This window comes from Microchirus variegatus, assembly GCF_963457635.1.
Source record: "Microchirus variegatus genome assembly, chromosome: 8".
Classification (NCBI taxonomy): Eukaryota; Metazoa; Chordata; class Actinopteri; order Pleuronectiformes; family Soleidae; genus Microchirus; species Microchirus variegatus.
In genome coordinates this window covers 5,706,769-5,727,447 of record NC_139809.1, presented here as the reverse complement: position 1 = coordinate 5,727,447, position 20,679 = coordinate 5,706,769, and the positions used below count along the sequence as shown (strand labels likewise).

The 20,679-nt window shown below is 40.0% G+C and overlaps 1 protein-coding gene across 1 annotated transcript; it reads left to right on the top strand.

The window, feature by feature from the left end:
- Positions 1-7,305: 7,305 nt before the first annotated feature.
- On the top strand, positions 7,306-12,763 carry shisal1b (shisa like 1b; the record flags this gene model as incomplete). The annotated part of the gene is made up of 3 exons (XM_083893907.1): positions 7,306-7,372; positions 9,444-9,657; positions 12,463-12,763. 3 exons carry the CDS (start codon positions 7,306-7,308, stop codon positions 12,761-12,763), a joined length of 582 nt encoding a protein of 193 aa, XP_083750033.1.
- Between the last annotated feature and the right edge of the window lie 7,916 nt (positions 12,764-20,679).

Below are 20,679 nucleotides of genomic sequence, written 5' to 3'. Positions count from 1 at the left end.
ATTTGAAAGATTTGGAGGAGAATGGAATCTCTGTGGGCAATACAATAATTAAAGGAGCACTGTATTGCATTGCAGGTGACAACCTCGGGTCACATGGCATTGGGGGTTTTTCAGAGAACTTTAGTCGATCAAAGTATTTTTGTAGATACTGCGAAATTACACGAAGTGAGTTTGAAAATAATGATCCAAATGTCTGTGGTCCACAGCGCACCCCTGAAACTTACAACTCGACTGTCAATGATATCGCATCTGGAGAAGGGGAGGATTTCAAAGGCATTAAGGTAAACTCTGTGTTCAATGCTTTGAAATCATTTCATGTTTGCCAGCCTGGTCTCCCACCTTGTTTGGGTCACGACATATTTGAGGGAGTGTTATCCTATGATGTAGCACTGTTCTTGAAATATTTTATCAAAAAAAAGAAGTGGTTTACATATACAATTCTGAATCGGAGAATCACTCAGTTCAAGTACAAAGGGTCTGATATGCTGACAAAGCCATGTACTGTCAAAGAGGGGCCCAAGCTTTCTGGCCAAGCCATCCAGAACTGGAACTTTTTGAGGTTGCTTCCAGTTTTAATTGGCGACAAAGTACAAAGTCCTGACGATGAGGTGTGGCAGTTAACTCTCCAACTTAAAGATATTGTTGATCTGGTTTGTGCACAAAGGATTTCTCTGTCACAGGTAGCCTATCTTGACATTATAATCCAAGAATATTTGGAATCAAGGAAGTGTTTGTTCCCAGAGTGTAACTTAAAACCAAAGCATCATTATTTGCGACACTATCCGGCACTAATTTTGAAGTTTGGCCCCCTGATACGACTGTGGACAATGCGATTCGAAAGTAAGCATAGCTACTTTAAGAGATGTGCCAGGCATCTGAAAAACTTTAAAAATATCTGCCTAACTTTGTCTGAGAGACATCAGATGTTTCAGGCTTATATTTCAGTGGGGTCTGGAAGCAGTCACCCTCTACATGTCAAAGACAGCTGTACATTTTACCCCAACCTTTACAGCGAGGCAATTAAACAAGCATTGAGTGGGTTTGGCTTCTCAGAAAACAACACTAGTGTTTCCACAGACATACAGTACAAAGGAACAGCATATAAAAAAGGGCATTTCCTTGTGTCAAAAAATGACGAGATTGTGGAGTTTGGAGAGCTTCTAATTATTTTAATTAAAAATGAAGCAGAATTGTATTTTGTGATGAAAATAATTAAAGCAAACTATCATTCTGAGTATCATCTGTACTCTGCAAAAGAAGACGGTGCCATGTTGCAGTGTCTTCAAATTAGTGAGTTGGTGGATTTCTATCCTTTAACATCCTACATTGTTAATGGCCACCAAATGATTCCGCTGAAGCACAGCATCTTCTCCAGATAAACACAAACTTGGGCACATGAATGGTTAAAAACATTAAATATTGCATGCTATTAATTTGACTCTTTTCTCATCAGAAATGATAGACTCGGAGCCAACATTTTTACGCAGTGCCATCAACGAGGTCTTGCCTGACCTTGCTGAAGTATCAAAAGACATTTTGGAGGAGACCTTGCAGTCCCTTGGCATCGAAACGAGTGATGATTTTCAGTTTCTTGAGGAAAGTGATTTGATAACGGCTTTGAGGCCTATTCAGGCCAGAAAAGTGCTTGCTGCATGGAAGATGAGGTGTAAGTATTCCAGTATATTAGGATGAAAGACAAAGAAAGACAAAAACATTCTCTTAATGTGTCTGTCTGTGTTTCTTATTCTGCAGGCCAAACTCCTGAGCGTAGCAGCGCATCTAGTTGTACAACGCCAGCAACTACACCATCCCTGGAGTCCATGTCACCGGGCAGTTCTTCAGCATCTGCAAGCAGCAGTCGTAGCCCTGTTGCTGACTGGGTGGATACATACCAGGTTCCATGGGGCAAGTTCCCAGAAGAACTAATCCAGACACTGGAGAGGGGAAAACGGCCGAGCCCTCGTCTAAGACGTGAGATGGTCCGCATTGTTGTGAGTGATCTGATGCGAAGAAGTTCTTCAGTGAGTAGGAGGACCACAACTGATGTTGCCAAAAAAATGGTGGCCAGATATCCAAAGTCTTTACAAGACATTATAGAGGGAGATGTTATAGGCTCAGGATACTACTCACTTGTGAAACAACTGCAAAATAGAATAGAAAATGTTAAGAGATCGACAACACCAAAAATAAGAAAAAGAAAGCGTCGCACAGAGGATTCTGATACAGATGAAGTCCCTTCAGAGGAAAGAGCAGCAATCCAGGACACCTATGGGTGTATCAAGTGGGATGTAAAATTCCTGCCTCTTGGGGAGACCCCGGAGAGCCAGCAAGAGAAAAAAGAAAAACAGAGGCAGCTGTCCCAGCAAACTAATGCAAATCCGGAGGAGATCAAACAATTGATGAAGTCAACATTCTACACACAGCGTAAACAAGTAAACCAGGGGAAAAATATAAAAGACCTTCTCGAAAGCTGGCCCTCTTGGTTCAGTGAACTTGGCATGGGCGTGCATTTCAAGGAGCTCACAGGAATAGCGCTTAAAGAAACACTCATTCAGAATATGGATCTGAAGGGGAAACGACTCCTCAACTTCATGAGTACAGTTTGCATGAGCAAAAACAAGAAGTTCCTGCAGGCTGCAACAAGGGTGAAAATGTTGAGAGGTGCTGAGCTGAGCGGCTGCTCCGAAGACATTAAAGAAATGCTGCTCCTGCTGTTGGCCTATTTCAACGAGAGGGATGAGATGATGCTTTATACTGTGGAGGACACCTGTCTGGCAAGGGAAGTCCAGATGGACAAGCTCCCCTTAACTCCTACCATTATTGTGTGTGGTAAGTTAACATTTCACAGGTTCACGGTGAATTCATGGTGCTTGTTTTTGTTATTGTGAACCGTATAAATCCTGTGTTTGTCTGTCTCTGTGTATGTATGTGAGTCTTGGTGTGTGTCTTGTGTGTGTTGTCTCACTGTGCCCAGTAAATGTTTTAGGGGCACAACCATTCGATTCACTTACATATGCGTGTGATTTTTTTTTTTTAGGGCGATCCTGCTTTACTGCCACACGGTTTATGCTCAGTGTTGACAGAACTATTGTTCAAGAGAACATCCCCTCCTTTGTGTCATCACTGTGTATGATGTTTGGAAGCTACTACAGCTTCAACATTCACTATCCATCTGAGCTGGCATCCACCCTAGAGTTCCTGCAGAGGTGTGTCATTTTGGGTTAAGCCAACATTTTCTCTTTATTTAATTGTAACAACAAAGTAAAAATAAAAAGTTGCTTGATGTGATATTTTTTTATTATTATTATTGTTGCTGTTGTTGTTTTTTTGGTTAAAGTTACTTTATCATTAATACATTTTGTCTGTTTTTTTTTCTTTTTCCCAAGATGCTTTTTCTCCATAAATCCTGAGAAGGGCACAAAAGTAGAGAAGAGCAGTACCTCCCGTCTACACCTGAACCCCAGAGTCCTCACGTTGATCCAAGACCTTTCAGATCATGAGTGGCGGGACATCTGAATATGGACTCAAGTAAGCCATGGTTTGTGTTGATGTCCCAGTTACAGATAAAACTTTTCTTTGAGTGGGTTAGTTCTTTACTTATTTCAAAAATGAAAATCTTTGTTTGAAGTTTCAAGTTTGATTGTGTTTGTGAGTGTCCATGTGAGTCTGTGAGTCTTAGTGCATCTCACAGATGCACTAAGACTCACAGACTCACATGGACAGTCTGTCGGTATCTATTTGTGTGTCTGCAAGTCTCAGTTTGTGTGTCTGTTAGTCTGTCAATTTTATCATTAATATATTTGTCCGTTTGTTGTTCTTCGGTTTCCCAAGATTCTTCTTCTCCGTCAACACAGAAGACGTGGAGAAGAGCAGCAGTTCCCATCTACCCTTGTACGCCAGAGTCCTCACCTGAATCAAATAAGGTTTCTTATGGTTGCTTAGTTAATCTTGCATTATATACTGTATGTTACGGATGACAATATTAGACCTTGTGACAGTTATGTGACACTTATTCCAAATGTGTTTTTCCAAGAGAAGGAAAGGAAATACTTTATTCGTTAATTTAAAATTAAGAAAAACAAACATAGAAAACTGTTGATAAGTATTTTACATACTTTTTTTTGTTGGACCCAAGAGTCCTCACCTTGATCCAAGAAGGTTTCTTATGTTTGCTTAATTACTTAAGCTTGCATTATTATGTTACAGATGAACATATTTGTTTGAAGTTGAGACAGTGGTTGCACGTGCATTTCTTTATATTCAAGGACTTCTCCAAATGTTTTTTTCCGAAGAAGAAAGGGACAGTTTAAAAAAAACACAATTGTCGAAAGGTTTTTGAAAAGTATATTGTATACCTTTTTTGAGAGAATAAAATGGTGGTTTTAAAATGACAAGTTGGTATTGTATTTGTTTTTTTAAAAGTTGTTGCATACCACCGTTACAGTTCTCTTCACATTTATGATTAAAGTCCAACAAAAAGAAAGTGCAGTGTAAATGTAACCATCAAATTTGGAAACAGTCAATCTGACCTTTTGACGTATAGGAAAAAAGAAAAAAAAAGATGTCACAGTTTTCTTCAGGTGGCCTAGTTCTTTAAGTTTAAACGGTAAATGTTACAGATGAAAATCCTTTTTTGATGTTGTGTCAGTTTGTGTTGGTGTGTCTGTGAGTCTGTCTATATTTAATACTCATTTAATGAACACATTCCTCAAATAATTCAATGATGGTATGTAGATGTTTATTTCACTACAAAACATTGCTATTAATACGACAAAATATATGACATGAAACAACCCTTTACTAAAAGAAGCAGTAAAATTACTGTCTTATAATGAGGCGTTTACAGTTTAATGATGCCTTGTGTCTGATGTTTTTCAGTGAAATTTAATGGGATTAGATGTAAAATAAGCAACCACCCATGCAAAATGTACAGGGAAAAATGGCTTATTTCGCTGAATAGGGATGTTGAATTTACCAGTTTAATATGTGATTTTTATAATGTTATTTTGTAAAGGATTACAGTTTTAAATTGTAAAATGTACAGGTTGTTCTGTAATGTGTTTTACACTCTGCTGTATTTTTTACAATATTATTCTGGCAACCACAGCTGCCAGTTTTTTTCCGTAAAAACAACATTTTTTTTCTTACAGTGTGCCACAGAGACGATGTTTACCTTTCCGTGCACATACACACCTCTAAAGCCCTTGATGGCTTTGGGGTCATTTTCAAAGGCAGATTCTGATGCTACAGCTGAGATTGACTCATGTTTTTAAAATGAGAAATGCAGATTTAATGGGTTTGAGGATTGAATCCTTGATATCTATGAAGGTAAGGCAGCTGTGGTGTCTTCTATGTCAACCGCTCCTTAAACATAAACACACTTTCCATCATTAGCTTTGTCCAGTGATTGGAGCTGCAAATATCTTTCAGTTTGAATGTTTTATTGACTGAGTTCTTCATACAATTACAAGATCTTTAATAACATTTCCTCTGGTTCTTTTTGTATTATTAAGGAGAGAGGATGCCAAGGAGTTGCATGAACAAGAGGATGCCGAGTTACCGTGGCAACCCTTACATTGTACTATGTGTCCCGTAGTCTCGAACGCTACACGGCTTAATGAACAAATCTGCCGAACAACAGAAACAAGCATGGCTAAGCAAAACGTGTCACCACCCCCATTAATCTCCATTAGCATAAGTGGACGAGCGACTTTGACAGAGGTGAAATTGTAAATGCACAGTGTTTCTCAGGTGGAAGAAGAATTTGTTCTATATTTTCCGGCAAAAAGCTCCTCAGTATTATGTGCAATACAAAACAATTCTACACTGTGCAACCTTTGACCGCACTTATTCAACAGACACCATACTTGGGAGTTAAATATCTCCTGGCTACAAGATGTTGCCTTAATTTTTTGAGTTTATTTTATGATTTAAAATTGTGTTCTTCTTCTTCTTATTATTATTATTATTATAATAGTTTTGGAGTTCTGATATGATGCATTCGTTTTAGGGCTGCAACGACAACTGATTATTACTGTACTGTTGGGGTGGCTATGTTGTTTTTGTCTATATTAAGTTGACCTACATACTAGCAGTCCTGTCTTTTATTATTATTTAAGGCAAATTAATTATCACATTATTATTATTAATTATATTATTATAATTATCACTATTATACTAGTTTGTTTATTACATCAGTTTTTTGTCTCAGTTGTGTGGCCCATGAAATATTATTATTATTATTATTATTGTCTCGTTATTGTCATGATTTAATTTTACAAAAGATCAGAAAATGTGTATATTCTAATATTTTACATTTTAGCATATAGCAGACACTTTTATAGAATAGAATAGAATAGAATTGCAGCTGTATTGTCATCGTTACAAGGACAATGAGAAACAATTTAGCACCATCTCTCTCAGCAGCACATGCACAATCAGAATACCTTAATAAAATAAATAAAGACTCTTAAAAAAGAATAAAAATGCATTGACGAATGAAAAAAAATAAGATGAGCGATAATAGTGATGAAAAATACAGATAAATACAATGGACATTAACATGGACAATGGCTGAAGACTATGTACACATGTTGTTTAAAATTATGATAAAACAGTGTAAGACGTTATTGTGGTGACAGTATTTACGGAGGGAGTTTCACATTTGATTTTTATCTAAAGTGATTTCCATAAGAGAAATAAGCTTCGTAGAAGTAGTCTCGGAAAGCACTCCACTAGGAACAGTGGACCGACAGAGGGTGAGAGTGCTGATGTGGATCCAAGTGCAGAAGGAGATGCAGGGGGAGGGAGGAAAAAGTAAGTGCTAGGACAGAAGATGCTCTTGGAAGAGCTTGGTTTTCAAGAGCTTCTTCAAGAAGAATGAATTCTTAGGGATTAGACTAAATGGAACCAGGTTATTTATATTTGGTTGATCTGGTCTTCAAAGAGTTGCTTTCTTTTTGGTCATCAACACAAGTGTTCACTGCAGTCATTTTCACTCCAGGGATTAGGTGTTGATGAAGTGCCAGTACCAGCTCCATCCATCCCACAGTGTAAACCAAAAAGGACAGATTTTCAGAAGCCGATCTCTCTGTCGGATACTGTGAAACTTCTAGAAATACTAATTTAATCTCTTCTTTCCCTGGTTGTCATAATCCCATCAGGAGTGCGGACTCCCAGAAACAGCAGCCATGTGAGAGGAGCCGCCAGTAAGAAGAGGATGCCCACATCCAGCTAAATCCAAGCATCTCCCCTTTCCTCCCTCCCTCCCTCCCACCCTCCTTCTTCCCACATGAGGACAAGAAGATGACTATCACCAGCCGGCAGCCCTTCAATGTCCTGACGGTCATTTTCCTCCTGCTGTCCACTGCAGGTGTGTAGTTTCTTGTCAGTAAATCTACCTGTCACATAATATTTTCACTGCAGGAGGCAGAAGCTCATGACAGTCTCAGGGTGTGTCTGTCGTAGACATGCGGCGGCCAGTTTTTACACACTCTGCCACACAGAATAATGTGTGGCTCTGTCTCTGTCAGAGTTACACAAAATGGCAGGAAGATGCCCAATAGCAGAGCAGTTCCAGTGCAAAAAAAAAAACAGTGTTTATTAGACGGGCAGAGGTCAAACCAGGAAGTCAATCGATGAAGCGAACAAATCCAGTAGGGGCAGGCAAACAGGAAAGGTCCAAAGTGGCAGTGTCAAAACAGGTACAGGCAGTATCAGGATCAGAATACATAACCCTGGATAACAAGGAAACACACAATCTGGCAGCAAATTGAGGGGAATGGACCGGTATATATGCTGCAGAGTGGATTAGCTGATGAGGAGTAGGTGAGTGTGGGGGTGGATCAGGTCAGGTGAATGGAATCAGCAGGAGGAGAGAATGGCAAAGTCTGAAATGACATGAGAGTAGTGACCAAATCAGGAAACAGACAATGAAAATACGAAGATTTAGCTGAAGTTGTGTCATGAAAAAATTAAGTGAATACAAGTGACAAAAATGACATCTGATGACCAGAGGCTCAGTCAATTGGCTGGAAAAGCTCTGAAGCTAATGAAGAACATACCACAACCTGAAATGAAAGTCATACAACATAAGGCTGAAGATGAAGAGGAGGATTAAGTGTTGGTGGGTGGGGAAGAACAGCTGCTGCAGCACGTAGAAGATTGAATGATTATCCCATAATAAGCAGAAGAATTAGAGTATGAATTACACACATTTATTTCTAGGACTTCTGTGTACCAGTTTGAAGAAAAGCTGTAATACCTGGATTGTAATCATCTGCTTCAGGCAATCATCAGCAATCAAATACGGAGGGAATTACTCAGAGACAGGATGAACAAAAATGTTAAAAAAAAATGTAATAGATGTACAATGCAGTACAGACATTTTACATTCAAGCCATGATGTGTAGCACATAATTAGGTAATAAATGCATTCAAGTTCAACATACATTTCTCAAAATCAATGACTAGAAATGGAATAGGCCGAAGCTCAAGACTTATTTTACCATCCATCCATCGTCTACTGCTTTATCCTCCATACGAGCATCAAACAAATCAACAGTGGAACAATAACGCAACATTTTAAAATGAATAAATATATTAAAGTAGATAAAAGGTCATGTACTTTGGGGATAGAGGGAAGCTTTGTTACAAAGTGTACAAGCACTGACCGATGTCCACATGTTGCTTGTTGTTACGCTGCACTTTGAAACTGCAGGTTGTAAACAAACTGCTGCGCTTTAGCCAAGCTGTTAACTGTGTCCTAAATTCAAGAGGTGTTAATTAAATTAAACAGGTGGGTGTGTTTACAGCGGCGATTTTGTTCCCACAACCAGCTGTTGCTGATCTGGGATTCCAGAGCGTTCCCCATAACTCTTTATAGAAGCCTTGGGTTACGGCACGATGCATTAAGGACCTAATCCACGTGTGCTAGATTAATAATTGTGGAATAAGATTACTGTGCATATATGGGGTTTTACTTGGTCTCTTAAATTGTGGACGTGTTTGAGGTGTAACTAGGCGATAAAACAATGAAAATGTGTCATCTCTCATTCTCTTTAAAAGTGAGTTGTACCTCCAGAACGCTTTTATAGGGGCAGATTCTCCAGGTAGTAAGAGAGAACATTTCTCTGCAGAGGATACAGTTTTATGTCGTGCACTATACTATCCTGATTATGTGATTACTACCACATGTTGAAAAGGGCCCATTAAGTTGTGCGGAGGATTTTATGATCCACTTTTGACATTAAATGCCTCTGCGTCCTTATTGCCAGTTCACTGCTGAACGTTCACAACTATGTGGATTTATGGCATCTATATAAGATGATTACAGATTGTCCGGGATGAATGAAAAAATGTTTATCACCACACCGTGTATCACAATAGAATTATCTTCTAGCTGATCATTTCTTGAATGGATTTCTCATCGTCTTTCACTGCAGCTCTCTCAGCTCATTACCGAGTGTGTGAACCCTATTCTGACCACAAGGGGCGTTACCACTTTGGATTTCATTGCCCGCGCCTCTCTGACAACAAGACGTACATGTTCTGCTGTCACCACAACAACACTGCCTTCAAGTACTGCTGCAACGAGACGGAGTTCCAGATGGTCATGCAGATCAACCTCACCACCACCTCAGATGGATATGCACACAAGTGAGCAGTATTTTAATCCCATTTAAAACCCATTTAACACTTTGTGTGTGCTCCTATTTAGACCCAGGTCTGTCCTTATTAGTATCTTTGATTTTATATTTTTAGTTTGACCTCTGGTTACCTTAATCACTCATCAGCAACACAAGTTGTAGACATTTTTTTATATTTATCACCTGGCGTGGTTGCCCGGCCATGATTAGGATACAAGCCACAGTCATTATATACTAGGTATATAGTGAATGTCCTCTTCAGACACTATTTCCTATACACATATTTCTGTCAGGACAGTTAATCCCAGTTGTTTGATAACTGAAAAAATAATCTAAATGTGAATCTGGAACAAATGGAGATACACTTGGACTTCAGTTAAAAGTCCATAAAGGGCTTTTATTGCCCTTGAAGCTGCCCATGTTACAGTGGTGTCACATGGGGGCAAAATTCCATCGAAACAAACCAATAAAATAGAACAACTTAAAAGAAGAGTTAAACTCAGACATGTGCAAGGAATATGAGGAAAACAAACATCAAATACCAAATATATAAACTGGGCGGATAGATGATGTCATCCAAATATTTCATGTCCCAACTTTGTGCTGAAATGGATTAAAAATGTGGGGGAAAAAACACCATAAACAACTAGTCTTTTAAAACAGAGAGCTAATTGTTTAGGACAAACACCACATGGGCACAAATTCCCAGAACAGCAAGTTCCCACAGAGACTCTCAGCCAACATGACAGTTTGGTGCATGTCATTCCCCTGTTCTCTCGTCCCATATTTCTGTTCAGTCTTCACAGTCTTAAAAGTGTGCAATGGCCCATGAAACAATATAAAAAATAAAAATGGAAAAGAAGAGTTAGAAAAAGTGGCAAAGCCGTGACATAGATAATGCATTTTTTTTTCTCCATCAAATTATGATAAAACATTAACAGGGCCAAAAAAAGAAACACAACCTTTGTGATGTAACTAAGGAAAAGAAAGCATGTGCTGTAACAAGCAGTTTTAGAGAAGTGATTTTTTTCCCCCCGCTCAGATCAGATGAAGTCTGCAGACTCCCATATGGTTCACTTTCCTGACATCTATTGCCATCATCCACATCAGAGCATTTCATTGACATTGATCTGCACCTTCAAAAGCATGAAAACCCACCACAGAGAGGAGCCGAGGCTCAGTGCAGCTTTGTGAGTTAGATGTGTCTGCACGATAGTGCACTGAGGCTGGTGTAAAGCGGTGGATATGATACAGTATCAAGCATAACCATGGATGTGCCATGGAGACTCACAAGTTTTCCTAGATTCTAATAAAAAATGGCACGAAATATAAACACATGCTCATTGAAAGATGATCAGGTCTACGCTGAGTGAACAGAAAAATGAATCACCGTCAGTAGGAGCTAACAGCAGGAGGTTAGGATGACAAAACCACAGCTGTCTGTACTAACACCCAGCATGCCTCTGTCTGGGATGGTTTACACACTGCCCTGCAGCCGGACATGACATTTCATATTAGTGTCAGTGTCAGCCCTGTTGAGCCACTCTTTGATTGTGGCAAAAGGGGTAGTTGGAATGCATTTTTGATATTTAACCCTAGCCAAGTGAGTCAAACCAACCATTATTCTGCTCCTTACTCACAGTTCATGGTGCCTGTGTGGGTTTCACGGGTCAATGCTTTATTAATACATTCCCTTCTGTTCAGTTACAGTGAAGCTAAATGGTGGAGAATCAGGATGGATTCAGAGTTTTTAAGAAATGAAATCCCCTGAGACATTTTTCAAAAACAAAGTAGCAAGAAAAGCCTCAAACTTTTGGCAGGTAATCGATTGCTTTGCTCTGAGAAAGCTAACTTTGTTTTGCTGTGTGTTTATGATCGATCCCTCCAAGGACTGTGAACACTGCACACAACACATTGTTTGCATTTAGTCAACTTAGCAGAAGTGCAAAGTAATTAAAAAAAAAAAAAAGAACTTATTGTCAGAGGCAAGGTTAAGATGGATTTGGTCACATGCAGAGCAGGGATAGTGATTATACAGTTGGAGAAAGGATGTTGAAGAAGGAGCTGTGGGGCAGGAGGAAAAGAGGAGGAACACAGGAAAGGATCATGGATGTTGTGAAGGAGGACATGAGGACAGTTGGTGTAACAGAAGAGGACACGAGGGATTAGGCAACATGGAGGCAGCTGTGGTGAACAGATTGTCAGACAGATGCGGACTCACTTGACTTACTGACATAAAGATGGACATCCAAGTCGTATCATCTGTGTCTATCAATACAGTGTCATTATAATGATCATTCATGATTCATTTCATTTTCTATCCGAGTGATAAATTGTTCTCTGAAACTTCACATTCTGAATTATTTGGTTGATCGACTTTAGCCAAATCTATTTTCTGATCATGTTTCCTCTGATTTACCTTCATGTGTGTTATTGGGCTAATACATGGAGAAAATATATGAGAGTTGAAAACGAGGCACGCCAATTTTCAGAGGCTTTGTGAAGAAGCAAAATAAAATAATTAAAAAAGTCTCTTCACGAATAAAATTCTTTGTCCAGCTACAGAATGAATCATTTATGAAAACAGCAAATGGGACAGATGGAGGTTTTAGTTCTTGTTGTGGGAGCATTTGGTAAATGTTTGGTCTCGTCATATGAACACGAGAAAATCACACCTGGCAGCTCCGTCATGGCTTCTGGGCATTAAAGACCCAGCTTGAGGGTGTCTGGATGGCAGCTTAGAGTGTGCAAGTTGGGTTTATCATCTGTTCCCAGATTTTCACTGTGCTAACACTGTGCTATCTGTCTCCTGAAGTAATTATACAGCTCTGGTCGGTGTGTGGATCTATGGATTCTTTGTCATGGTGCTGCTGGCGCTGGACTTCCTCTACTACTCAGCCATAAACTACGAGTTGTGCCGGGTTTACCTGGAGAAATGGGGCTTGGGAGGACGTTGGCTGAAGAAGGCTCGGAGCCAGTGGCACAGGTCCATGCCAGAGGAAGGTGAAGCCCCAGCCCAACCCATGGTCTCCAGCCACTACCAGCCTCGACACAGCCTCCGTGACGAGGGCCACAGCCCCACACTCCTGCCCTACAACACGTCCACCGCATGGTGAGTCGCTGTCCGTCGTGTGATGACTGCCAACCTGCAGTTTGTAGCACGTGTGAATTCTAAAGCCACAAGAATCATTGAATACTAATAACAATGTCCTATATTATTATAACTGAAAGAACGATAGTAGGCAGTGTGTCCACAGATCACTCACTATAATTCTGCTGGCTGTAGCAGCTAAGGTTATTAAAAAAAGACCATCAGAGACATCAGAGAAAGTCTGTGGTGGAGGATAAAGATTTATTTATTTTCAGCTACCTACTGTTGGTCATTTTTCACAATAGTTCAAAACACATCAGATGCCCAGTGTTCATAGCAGTTTACAATCAATAGACACACAAAAATGTCATGTCAGATATGTATTAAAATGCTGACAAGACAAACCAGCAGTGCAGTGTTACACTGAAAAGACTATTTCTGTTGCTGTAAAAAAAAAAAATGAATGAAAAAGTTGTTGTATTACTCAATTCTTAATGCTTAACATTGTGTTCTTTTGGTGTCTCATTTTCTTGTTTCCCTATTTTCTTTGTGATTTGTTACATGGAGAGCTGCGTGGCAGGATAACTGTTTGTCTAGAGGGATAAATGAGGGCATTTCTTGCATATATTTCCCTAAACCAACAGTGAGGAAAGCCCAGCCATCAGACATCAGATCCCTCATTCAGTCCAGTTCTTGATTGAATCTTAAAGGAGTCATATTATACCATATTTCTTCAAGTTGACCTAGTTCCCTGAGAAGTAAAACAAAACTTAAGGGACAGGAAATTACATCAGCCACATTGGCTACTGGGCGCTAACAGCAGTTTACATTTGGATATTGCCGTCATATATAACATGTATCCACTGGACAGATAAATCCTCTGAGGCTGGAAGTTTGTGTAGAACTCTGTGCTGCACTGTGGAGCCAAGAATAGAACATTACACGGACTTCCGGTTTTCGGATACAGTTGCCCTCACCAGCACTCTCGCGTGTTTTACGGACAAAGCGTAGCGATGCGAGACCAGAATTCCAGGAATTTAGCGCATTTTGACGTCACAATGAGCACAGAAGTCAATATCGTGTGTTTTATCTCCTGTACTTAGACTGAAGAGGACCACAAAAACATTAGTTAGTCATCTTTTTTCACACTTTGTTGACTGATAGGACCTCCAGAGTCCCAAATATAAGGATTTAAATGCTTAAAAAGTTGATTTTGCATAATATGTCCCCTTTAATGTACATATACACATAAGCACACACAAGACAATAAAAAAGTCAGAATGTGTCAACGTTTTAAGAACCCTTCAACCCACAAAAGATAATTTTCTGAGAAGCCTCTGATTCAATTTTGTCTTTCAACTTAAAATAGCAGCGCTGCCTCAGTATCAACTTGATAATCTACTAATACAATCATGTATCAGGACACATTTTCATGATTTTAAGTCTGGCTGGCTCATTAGGGAGCTGTCATTACTAATGATTAGAGAAGAACAGAATAATGAGAGAGCACCACTGTCTGAAAGGAGCCCCTAACCCATATTTAACTGGAATGACTTGACTCAAGAGAGACACAGAAGAAATCTTTCATGGAAATTCTGTGGAAAAACACCATCTGCTGCTCTTTCAGGTTCTTCTGTTGATTACAGTGGAGAGCGGTCGCAGGTGTCGCAGTGTGCGTTCGACTGTTTGTCAAATGTACAAGGTGATTAACAACCTCAGGAGTGAACTACAACACACAGCAGCCACGGGGAACTCTCTCTTTCGCCATTGCTCCGACGTTCATAATCTGGCCACACGATCATAAAGCTCAGTCTGAACAAACCTACTTTTGTGTGCAGTCAATTTTTCATTCAGCTCTGTGTCTCAGACGCTGTGTGCACCCTATATCTGTCTGACTGGGACTCAGAGTCCCTCGCCGGAGCGAAACATCTCTCTCAGGTCATGATAATTTAATGCGGACAATGGTTTGACAAATAGCTCGGAGATACAGCGTGGACAGTGGGAGCCGTAGGCATAGAAGCAAGGGTGAAGGGACCAGGGGATACTCTGCTGTTGGAAATTGCATTTAATTAAGACTGAACATTTCCATGGAGCCTCCTCATTAGACGTGAAGTCAGTGCAGTATGAAAGGACTCATCAATCCTAGACAGGCAACACTGACCTGTAACTGGCAGCTCCCTGGAACTTTATCCACAGAATGTCCATAAAAAGGTGTGTGAAACTTCAGTATAGTGTTCATTGACAAAGTGGGCCGAGGAAATGAGATCATGCCACCGCTTTCATGTTACACCAGAGTAATTCATGCAATGATAATGGTGTTAGAGGATGGATGGTGCTGTGCAATGATCATATCTTTTGTAACTTTTATGAAACAGGACAACACTTTTACTGAGAGCTAAAAATATTCTTGGATAATCACTCACATTGGGATAAAAAAAAAGTGACAGATGCAAGGAGCTAAATTCAGTCACAAGCAGTTTCTGGGGCAAGATTAGACTAAGCCTGTTTGTCGTGTCTCCTTTTAAAATCCAGATACGGTTTTACACTTCTTAAATGTGTTCTGGGCGATAGTGCGTGTAAACCGCAGTATACGTTGCCCGCACAGTGCGTCATGAAAGGGCCAGAGTTTATTTGCGAGGGTACAGATCTTAATCCCCAGAGAGGATGCAGGGTAATGGCTCAGAAAACTGGGTCCACTCAGTAGAACATCTGCTGGCCAAACGTCAACAGAGACGAGGTCAAGTCACTCAGCTGGTGCAGCAGCAGCAGCTAAATAAAAACCCTGCTCACACACACTACTCAAAAGTCAGGAATCCAGCATAAATGTTTACCAGCGCAGCTGAGCAATCCTGAAGAGCAAATTGAAGAATAATTTCCTCCATTTGTATCATCTGTTACTTAAGCAAAAGCACAGATTGGAGTAGAGGTTGTGGGCGAACAGGTGACCAAATCCCTACATTAGCATGCAGGTATGGACTGCTGCAGAGACTCAGCTTTGGAAACGTATTACTATGCCTTACCCTTTATTAAAATGTATCCACTTGAATCCGAACACATAAAAGAAAAAAATCTTACCGAAGGTTGTACAATCCATGTTGGAGAAGGCTCTGCAGAGCCAGATATCACGTTTTATCTTCACTTTATTGGAAACTTAAAGGCAGCTACAGCTCAGAGAAGTGTGCCTTTTCCACGACTGAGGTTTTGAGGCAGTAACAGTAGCAACAGCTCACGTGTGAACAGTCCCAACAATATAATTATTGGGACTTTTGAATGGAACATGTCCTTAATAATAATAATAATATCAGGAACACCTGTGCGTTCTCCTACATCTCACAATGTCTGCCTATGCTTTATAAAAAGAGACAGGTTTCCAATAGCAGAGATGTTGTTTACACTACTTGAAGGTCAGATATTTTGTTTTAATAGGACATGACGTGGGCACTGGCCCAGGTTTGTCCAACCCCTGCAGGCAGAGCCACACAGAACCATAAAGCTGACCTGACTCAAAGTGATTCCAAATCTCTGGTGTTTGTACCATAGGGCTCTCTTGTAGTCGAGTTGCTCAGGCTATCGCTCTTTACACAATGGGCAAAACAAAGCATGGATTAATTCCTGCTTTAAACGACTCTCCAGTCTTCACATATTAACTGGTGGGTGGAAACATTAACTTCCGCCCTTTCTCCAGCGCGACGCGCTAACAAGAATTGTGTTGGCGATGACGGCTTGTCACCGCTGCTGTCAAAGTATCTCTGCTGCAAACTTGGCCAGAAATGTTCACCTGTCCCTGTCAGCAACAAGCTCTCATTTTATGCTGAATTACTGTGTAATGGCAATAAGTAAATACGTCAATTCCCTTTTATGGTTGCGTCTGTATATATAAAAAAAAGTAATCATGTGTCTCTAAAGACTAGCCTATCAATCATTTCATCCAATTCTCTGTGTGAATAAGCAGCGTTAATCTATTCCTTTAAATCTCCATTTTAAAATCCAGTCGTATTAATATAAGAGGTGGTTTGTGTTGCTGAAGGTTTATTGTGCCGCTGCATAGACAATCAATTCCATTAAGCTTATCTTACTGAAAGGAAAAAGACATTAGGGCATCACAGATCTCAGCAGGTTACTTTTGTGAAACTTAAATGGCAATAAATGAAACTGTTCCTGGAAGCTCCGGCCATCAAGCACTCAGCGGCATTTACGGCCCCGATTGGATGTCCACTTGTAGTCCATTAGAACATTAAAAGGTTTGGCCAAGATTTGTGCCAGCAATCCTTGCCCCATGCAATTAATAACACAGGAGCAGCATCTTCTGAACTTCTTTTTTTGACAACAGAAAGAAAACTTTAAATAACTGGCAGTGAAGATCTCTTCTTTTAACTCGTATTTAACAATTCCTTATGGCGCTTTCTCACTCCGACACTTTCTGTCTCAAGAAAGTTTTGATCTGCTGGTGTCACTGCAGTTTGGCTTTTTCTGCTTACTTTGAATTAACTCATTTTGCCTTCAGTGCAATTAATAAACTCCCATTTTCTTAGCATTTACAAAGTTGGGTTAAATGTGCTATATAACATGCAACAAGCTTTAGTAGTACTTTTTTGTACCTAACCAGGTTGCTCACTGTATGATTCAACCTGCAATCAGTCCAATATGAGAGGAAAACATAGAAGTGAAAATAAATGAAGGATTAAAATGTGATAATTAAACTCTAATGTTTATTTTTGACCAATAAGTCCATAGCTGATAATGCTAATGGTGGCTATGTAATGATAGCAAATACTTGCTTACATGCTGAGCATCATCATATCACAGATAAGTGGCCGAAACAAGATGTTGGACCATATGAGATGACAGTGTACATCAACCAGAACATGTGAAAATGGCTCTTTGCAGTGTGTAAATCATCCTGCTCCAGCTAAGCTTCTCCACAGATAGAGCAGTCCAAGTGCGGTGGCATCTGTCACCACATTCATCATGTACTTCACTCATCAGCAAACACAACACTGCATCTCAGTCGGGCACCAGTGATCGAATCTAATGAATTCCGTCTCCGTCGCTTGCATCGTCTGTCCATTACGTAACGTTGATGATGGGTAGCTCTCACTTCTGTTTGCTCGGTGCTCTGCTGAACTCTCTTCTCCAGTGTTTATGTCATAAAGCGCGTTGGCTTTCTTTGACAATCCTACAGCGAATTATGATATTATTCCTGACCTGTCTGTCCACAGAGTGATATGACAAGCCCGTATCCAATTAAAGCAATTCTCTCCATGTGGTACCATTAACATCATAGATTCTACAAAGGCACACAGTTCTGCTGCAGGCTAAAGAGGAAAAGCAGGAGAATCATTCAGCTCTTTATGCGAGTTTTCGAATGCCTTATAGCATTGCCACAAACAAAAGGAGTTGCAGCTAATTTTGTTCATTTTTAGTTATCACACATTTGCATTGCATGCCATCATTTTCTCTGGAGTGCAATAAAATGATTTTTAAGTCCCAAAAAGAGCACAAGTTCTAATGACGCTTCACCCTGATGATAACAACTATCCCCGTGTGTGATGTTTCAGTCTTATTTTGCTTTTGTTGTACATGTACAACGTGTCTTATCCCTTATTCCATTTAAGAATAGGAAGGGGAAATTATCTGTCATTGGATTGACTTATTGATTATTGCAGCTCTATTATCTCAAGCAGATTTATCAATCTAACAATTGGTTTTTGATTGATACTTGAACCTGTCCTTGTCAGCGCAGATCTCACAGATGAAGTAAAAAGCAGAAATAGAATTCATGACCCCCACCTCCACACATGACCACTGACATGACCCTGATTTAAAATATGCCAGAGGCATTTGTTACATCTCTCTTTTCCTCATTTCCTGTCATTTCTCTCCAGTTACAAAAAAAAAATATAACTGCTTTTTTCCGGGTCACAAATGTATCTTAATGTTCAATTTCTTCTGCTTTTTTTTGGTGGACAGAGTGATGCTGCGAGAGGATGAACCGAAGAGTAGCAACACCTTACACACATGGTACAGAGAAGATGTCCCTTACAGACGCCCCTTTCTGGAAAACACATACAAAGACTACTGGTGGGCTATAGCCATACGCTAGTACTGAGAAGTGACTACTGCGACGTTCCGATGAGCACAAAACACCCATGGACCAACAGAAGCACGTTGACATGGTATTTAAGAACCCAGAAGATGGAACGTTTGCAACGAAACACATGGGACAGTACTGCTGTTGTCACCGCTGCTGCTGCTGCTGCTGCTTTTGCTGCAGTCGCCGTGAGCAGCGCCGGTGTGACAGACACATACAGCTCATCAGGTGTTCAGTGATCCACTGACATGTCTGCCAAGGCGTGGAGTAGCCCGAGCTGATCTGGATAAACTGCACTGTACTTGCAAGCGAGGAGGCTTTCCCTGTTTTGACATAAAAAGGCCCATCTTTCTAGATATAACATGTTTATTACACTGCTGTGTCAGTCTGTGTTCAGTAGCAGTTAGACGCAGTTGTGGTTTATCTATTTGGTGATTTATTCGTGTGAACTAGTGAGAGACACGTACGATTGGTTAACATTTGGAACATGTAAAAGCTGAGCATCTCACTTAGAGTAGAACGTTTTTATTACTTGCCCAAATCTAGACTCAAACTGTCTCTGCAGCTATGTCGGGGGGGGGGGAAGAACAGTGCATTGTGTGAACTGTTTTAGGTCTCCATAGAGCAAACTAAGTGATTTCTCTGTATTGTAACGTGTCTGACAAAGACATAACACTTACACAGTTATGTAAAAGTTTTACATTAGGTGATTAGGAGTTCTCTTTGTTCTGTTTTGCTGACAGAGAGGAAAGTGATCTTATGTCTGAATAAGTTATTTCACCTAAGGATCAGGGATGCCTTCAGAACAGCAAAGAGTGTTATGCTAAGTTAAACTTGACCTTAACCATTGGCTACGAGCCCCATTTGAGTCTATAAAGTATGAGGTTTATGACGCGACAGTTGCCTCGACAAACTCATCCAATGACTTGTTTGCCCTTACTCAGTTATATTAGCAATATGATGAAGATATTTGGTTCCTGTATGAGGTGCAGACTATATCCCACATAGATAATTGTAAGTGATCGTAAAAAAACAACAACAAAAAAAACATTAAAATCTCCTTCATGTCAGCAATAATGTACAGTAGCCTTATCAGGAGGATGGTATGTAAAAGTCAGAGCTGCACTGACTAATAATCACAGAGGTGGATCACAGAGTCTTCAGCTTGACTGACATTTAAAATGAAGCTGAATGGAACGGACGTACAGTGTTTCTGCGTAATGAACCGAGAGCGCTAAAGGTTTCAAACCATTACTGTGTCAACACTGGAAGGAGGAAAGTGAAAACAGTCATCATTCAATCATTACAAAGAAAAGCTACTTCCAGGCTGCCACTTAGGATTACTTACACAACTTATTTAATTTAAAAAAACGTCAGATAATAGCAAAAAAATTCTTAGTTAGGATTTCTTACACATATTCAGCCGTACAATAGCTTCAAATGTGTTCCTTTGGCGCAACCGACAGAAACATTATTAAATCTGCAGTTTTTCCTCTCAAAAACATCATTTGATTTATTAATTGTCAAAAAAATCGTGATAAAAGCCATTCAAATTGTGTACAATATCCAAAGATATGTCATTAAATTTCACAATAAAGACACAGTTCTGCCACAATACATAAATCAACTCATGATAAATGATCTCTGTAATTATAAAACGCTGCTCATTGTGTGTAAGGAAAAGCAAACGGAGCAGCTGTTGACATCGGACTGTTTGAGTTTTTGAAGACCGGTGGACAGAAGGTGAGAAGGGAAGTAGAGGTTTTGCCTGTCCCCGATCCTGCATCAGTTGCAGCTGCCAAGCCTGTATGTGCACCGACAATCTGGTCACACTGCAACATCCTCGTCAA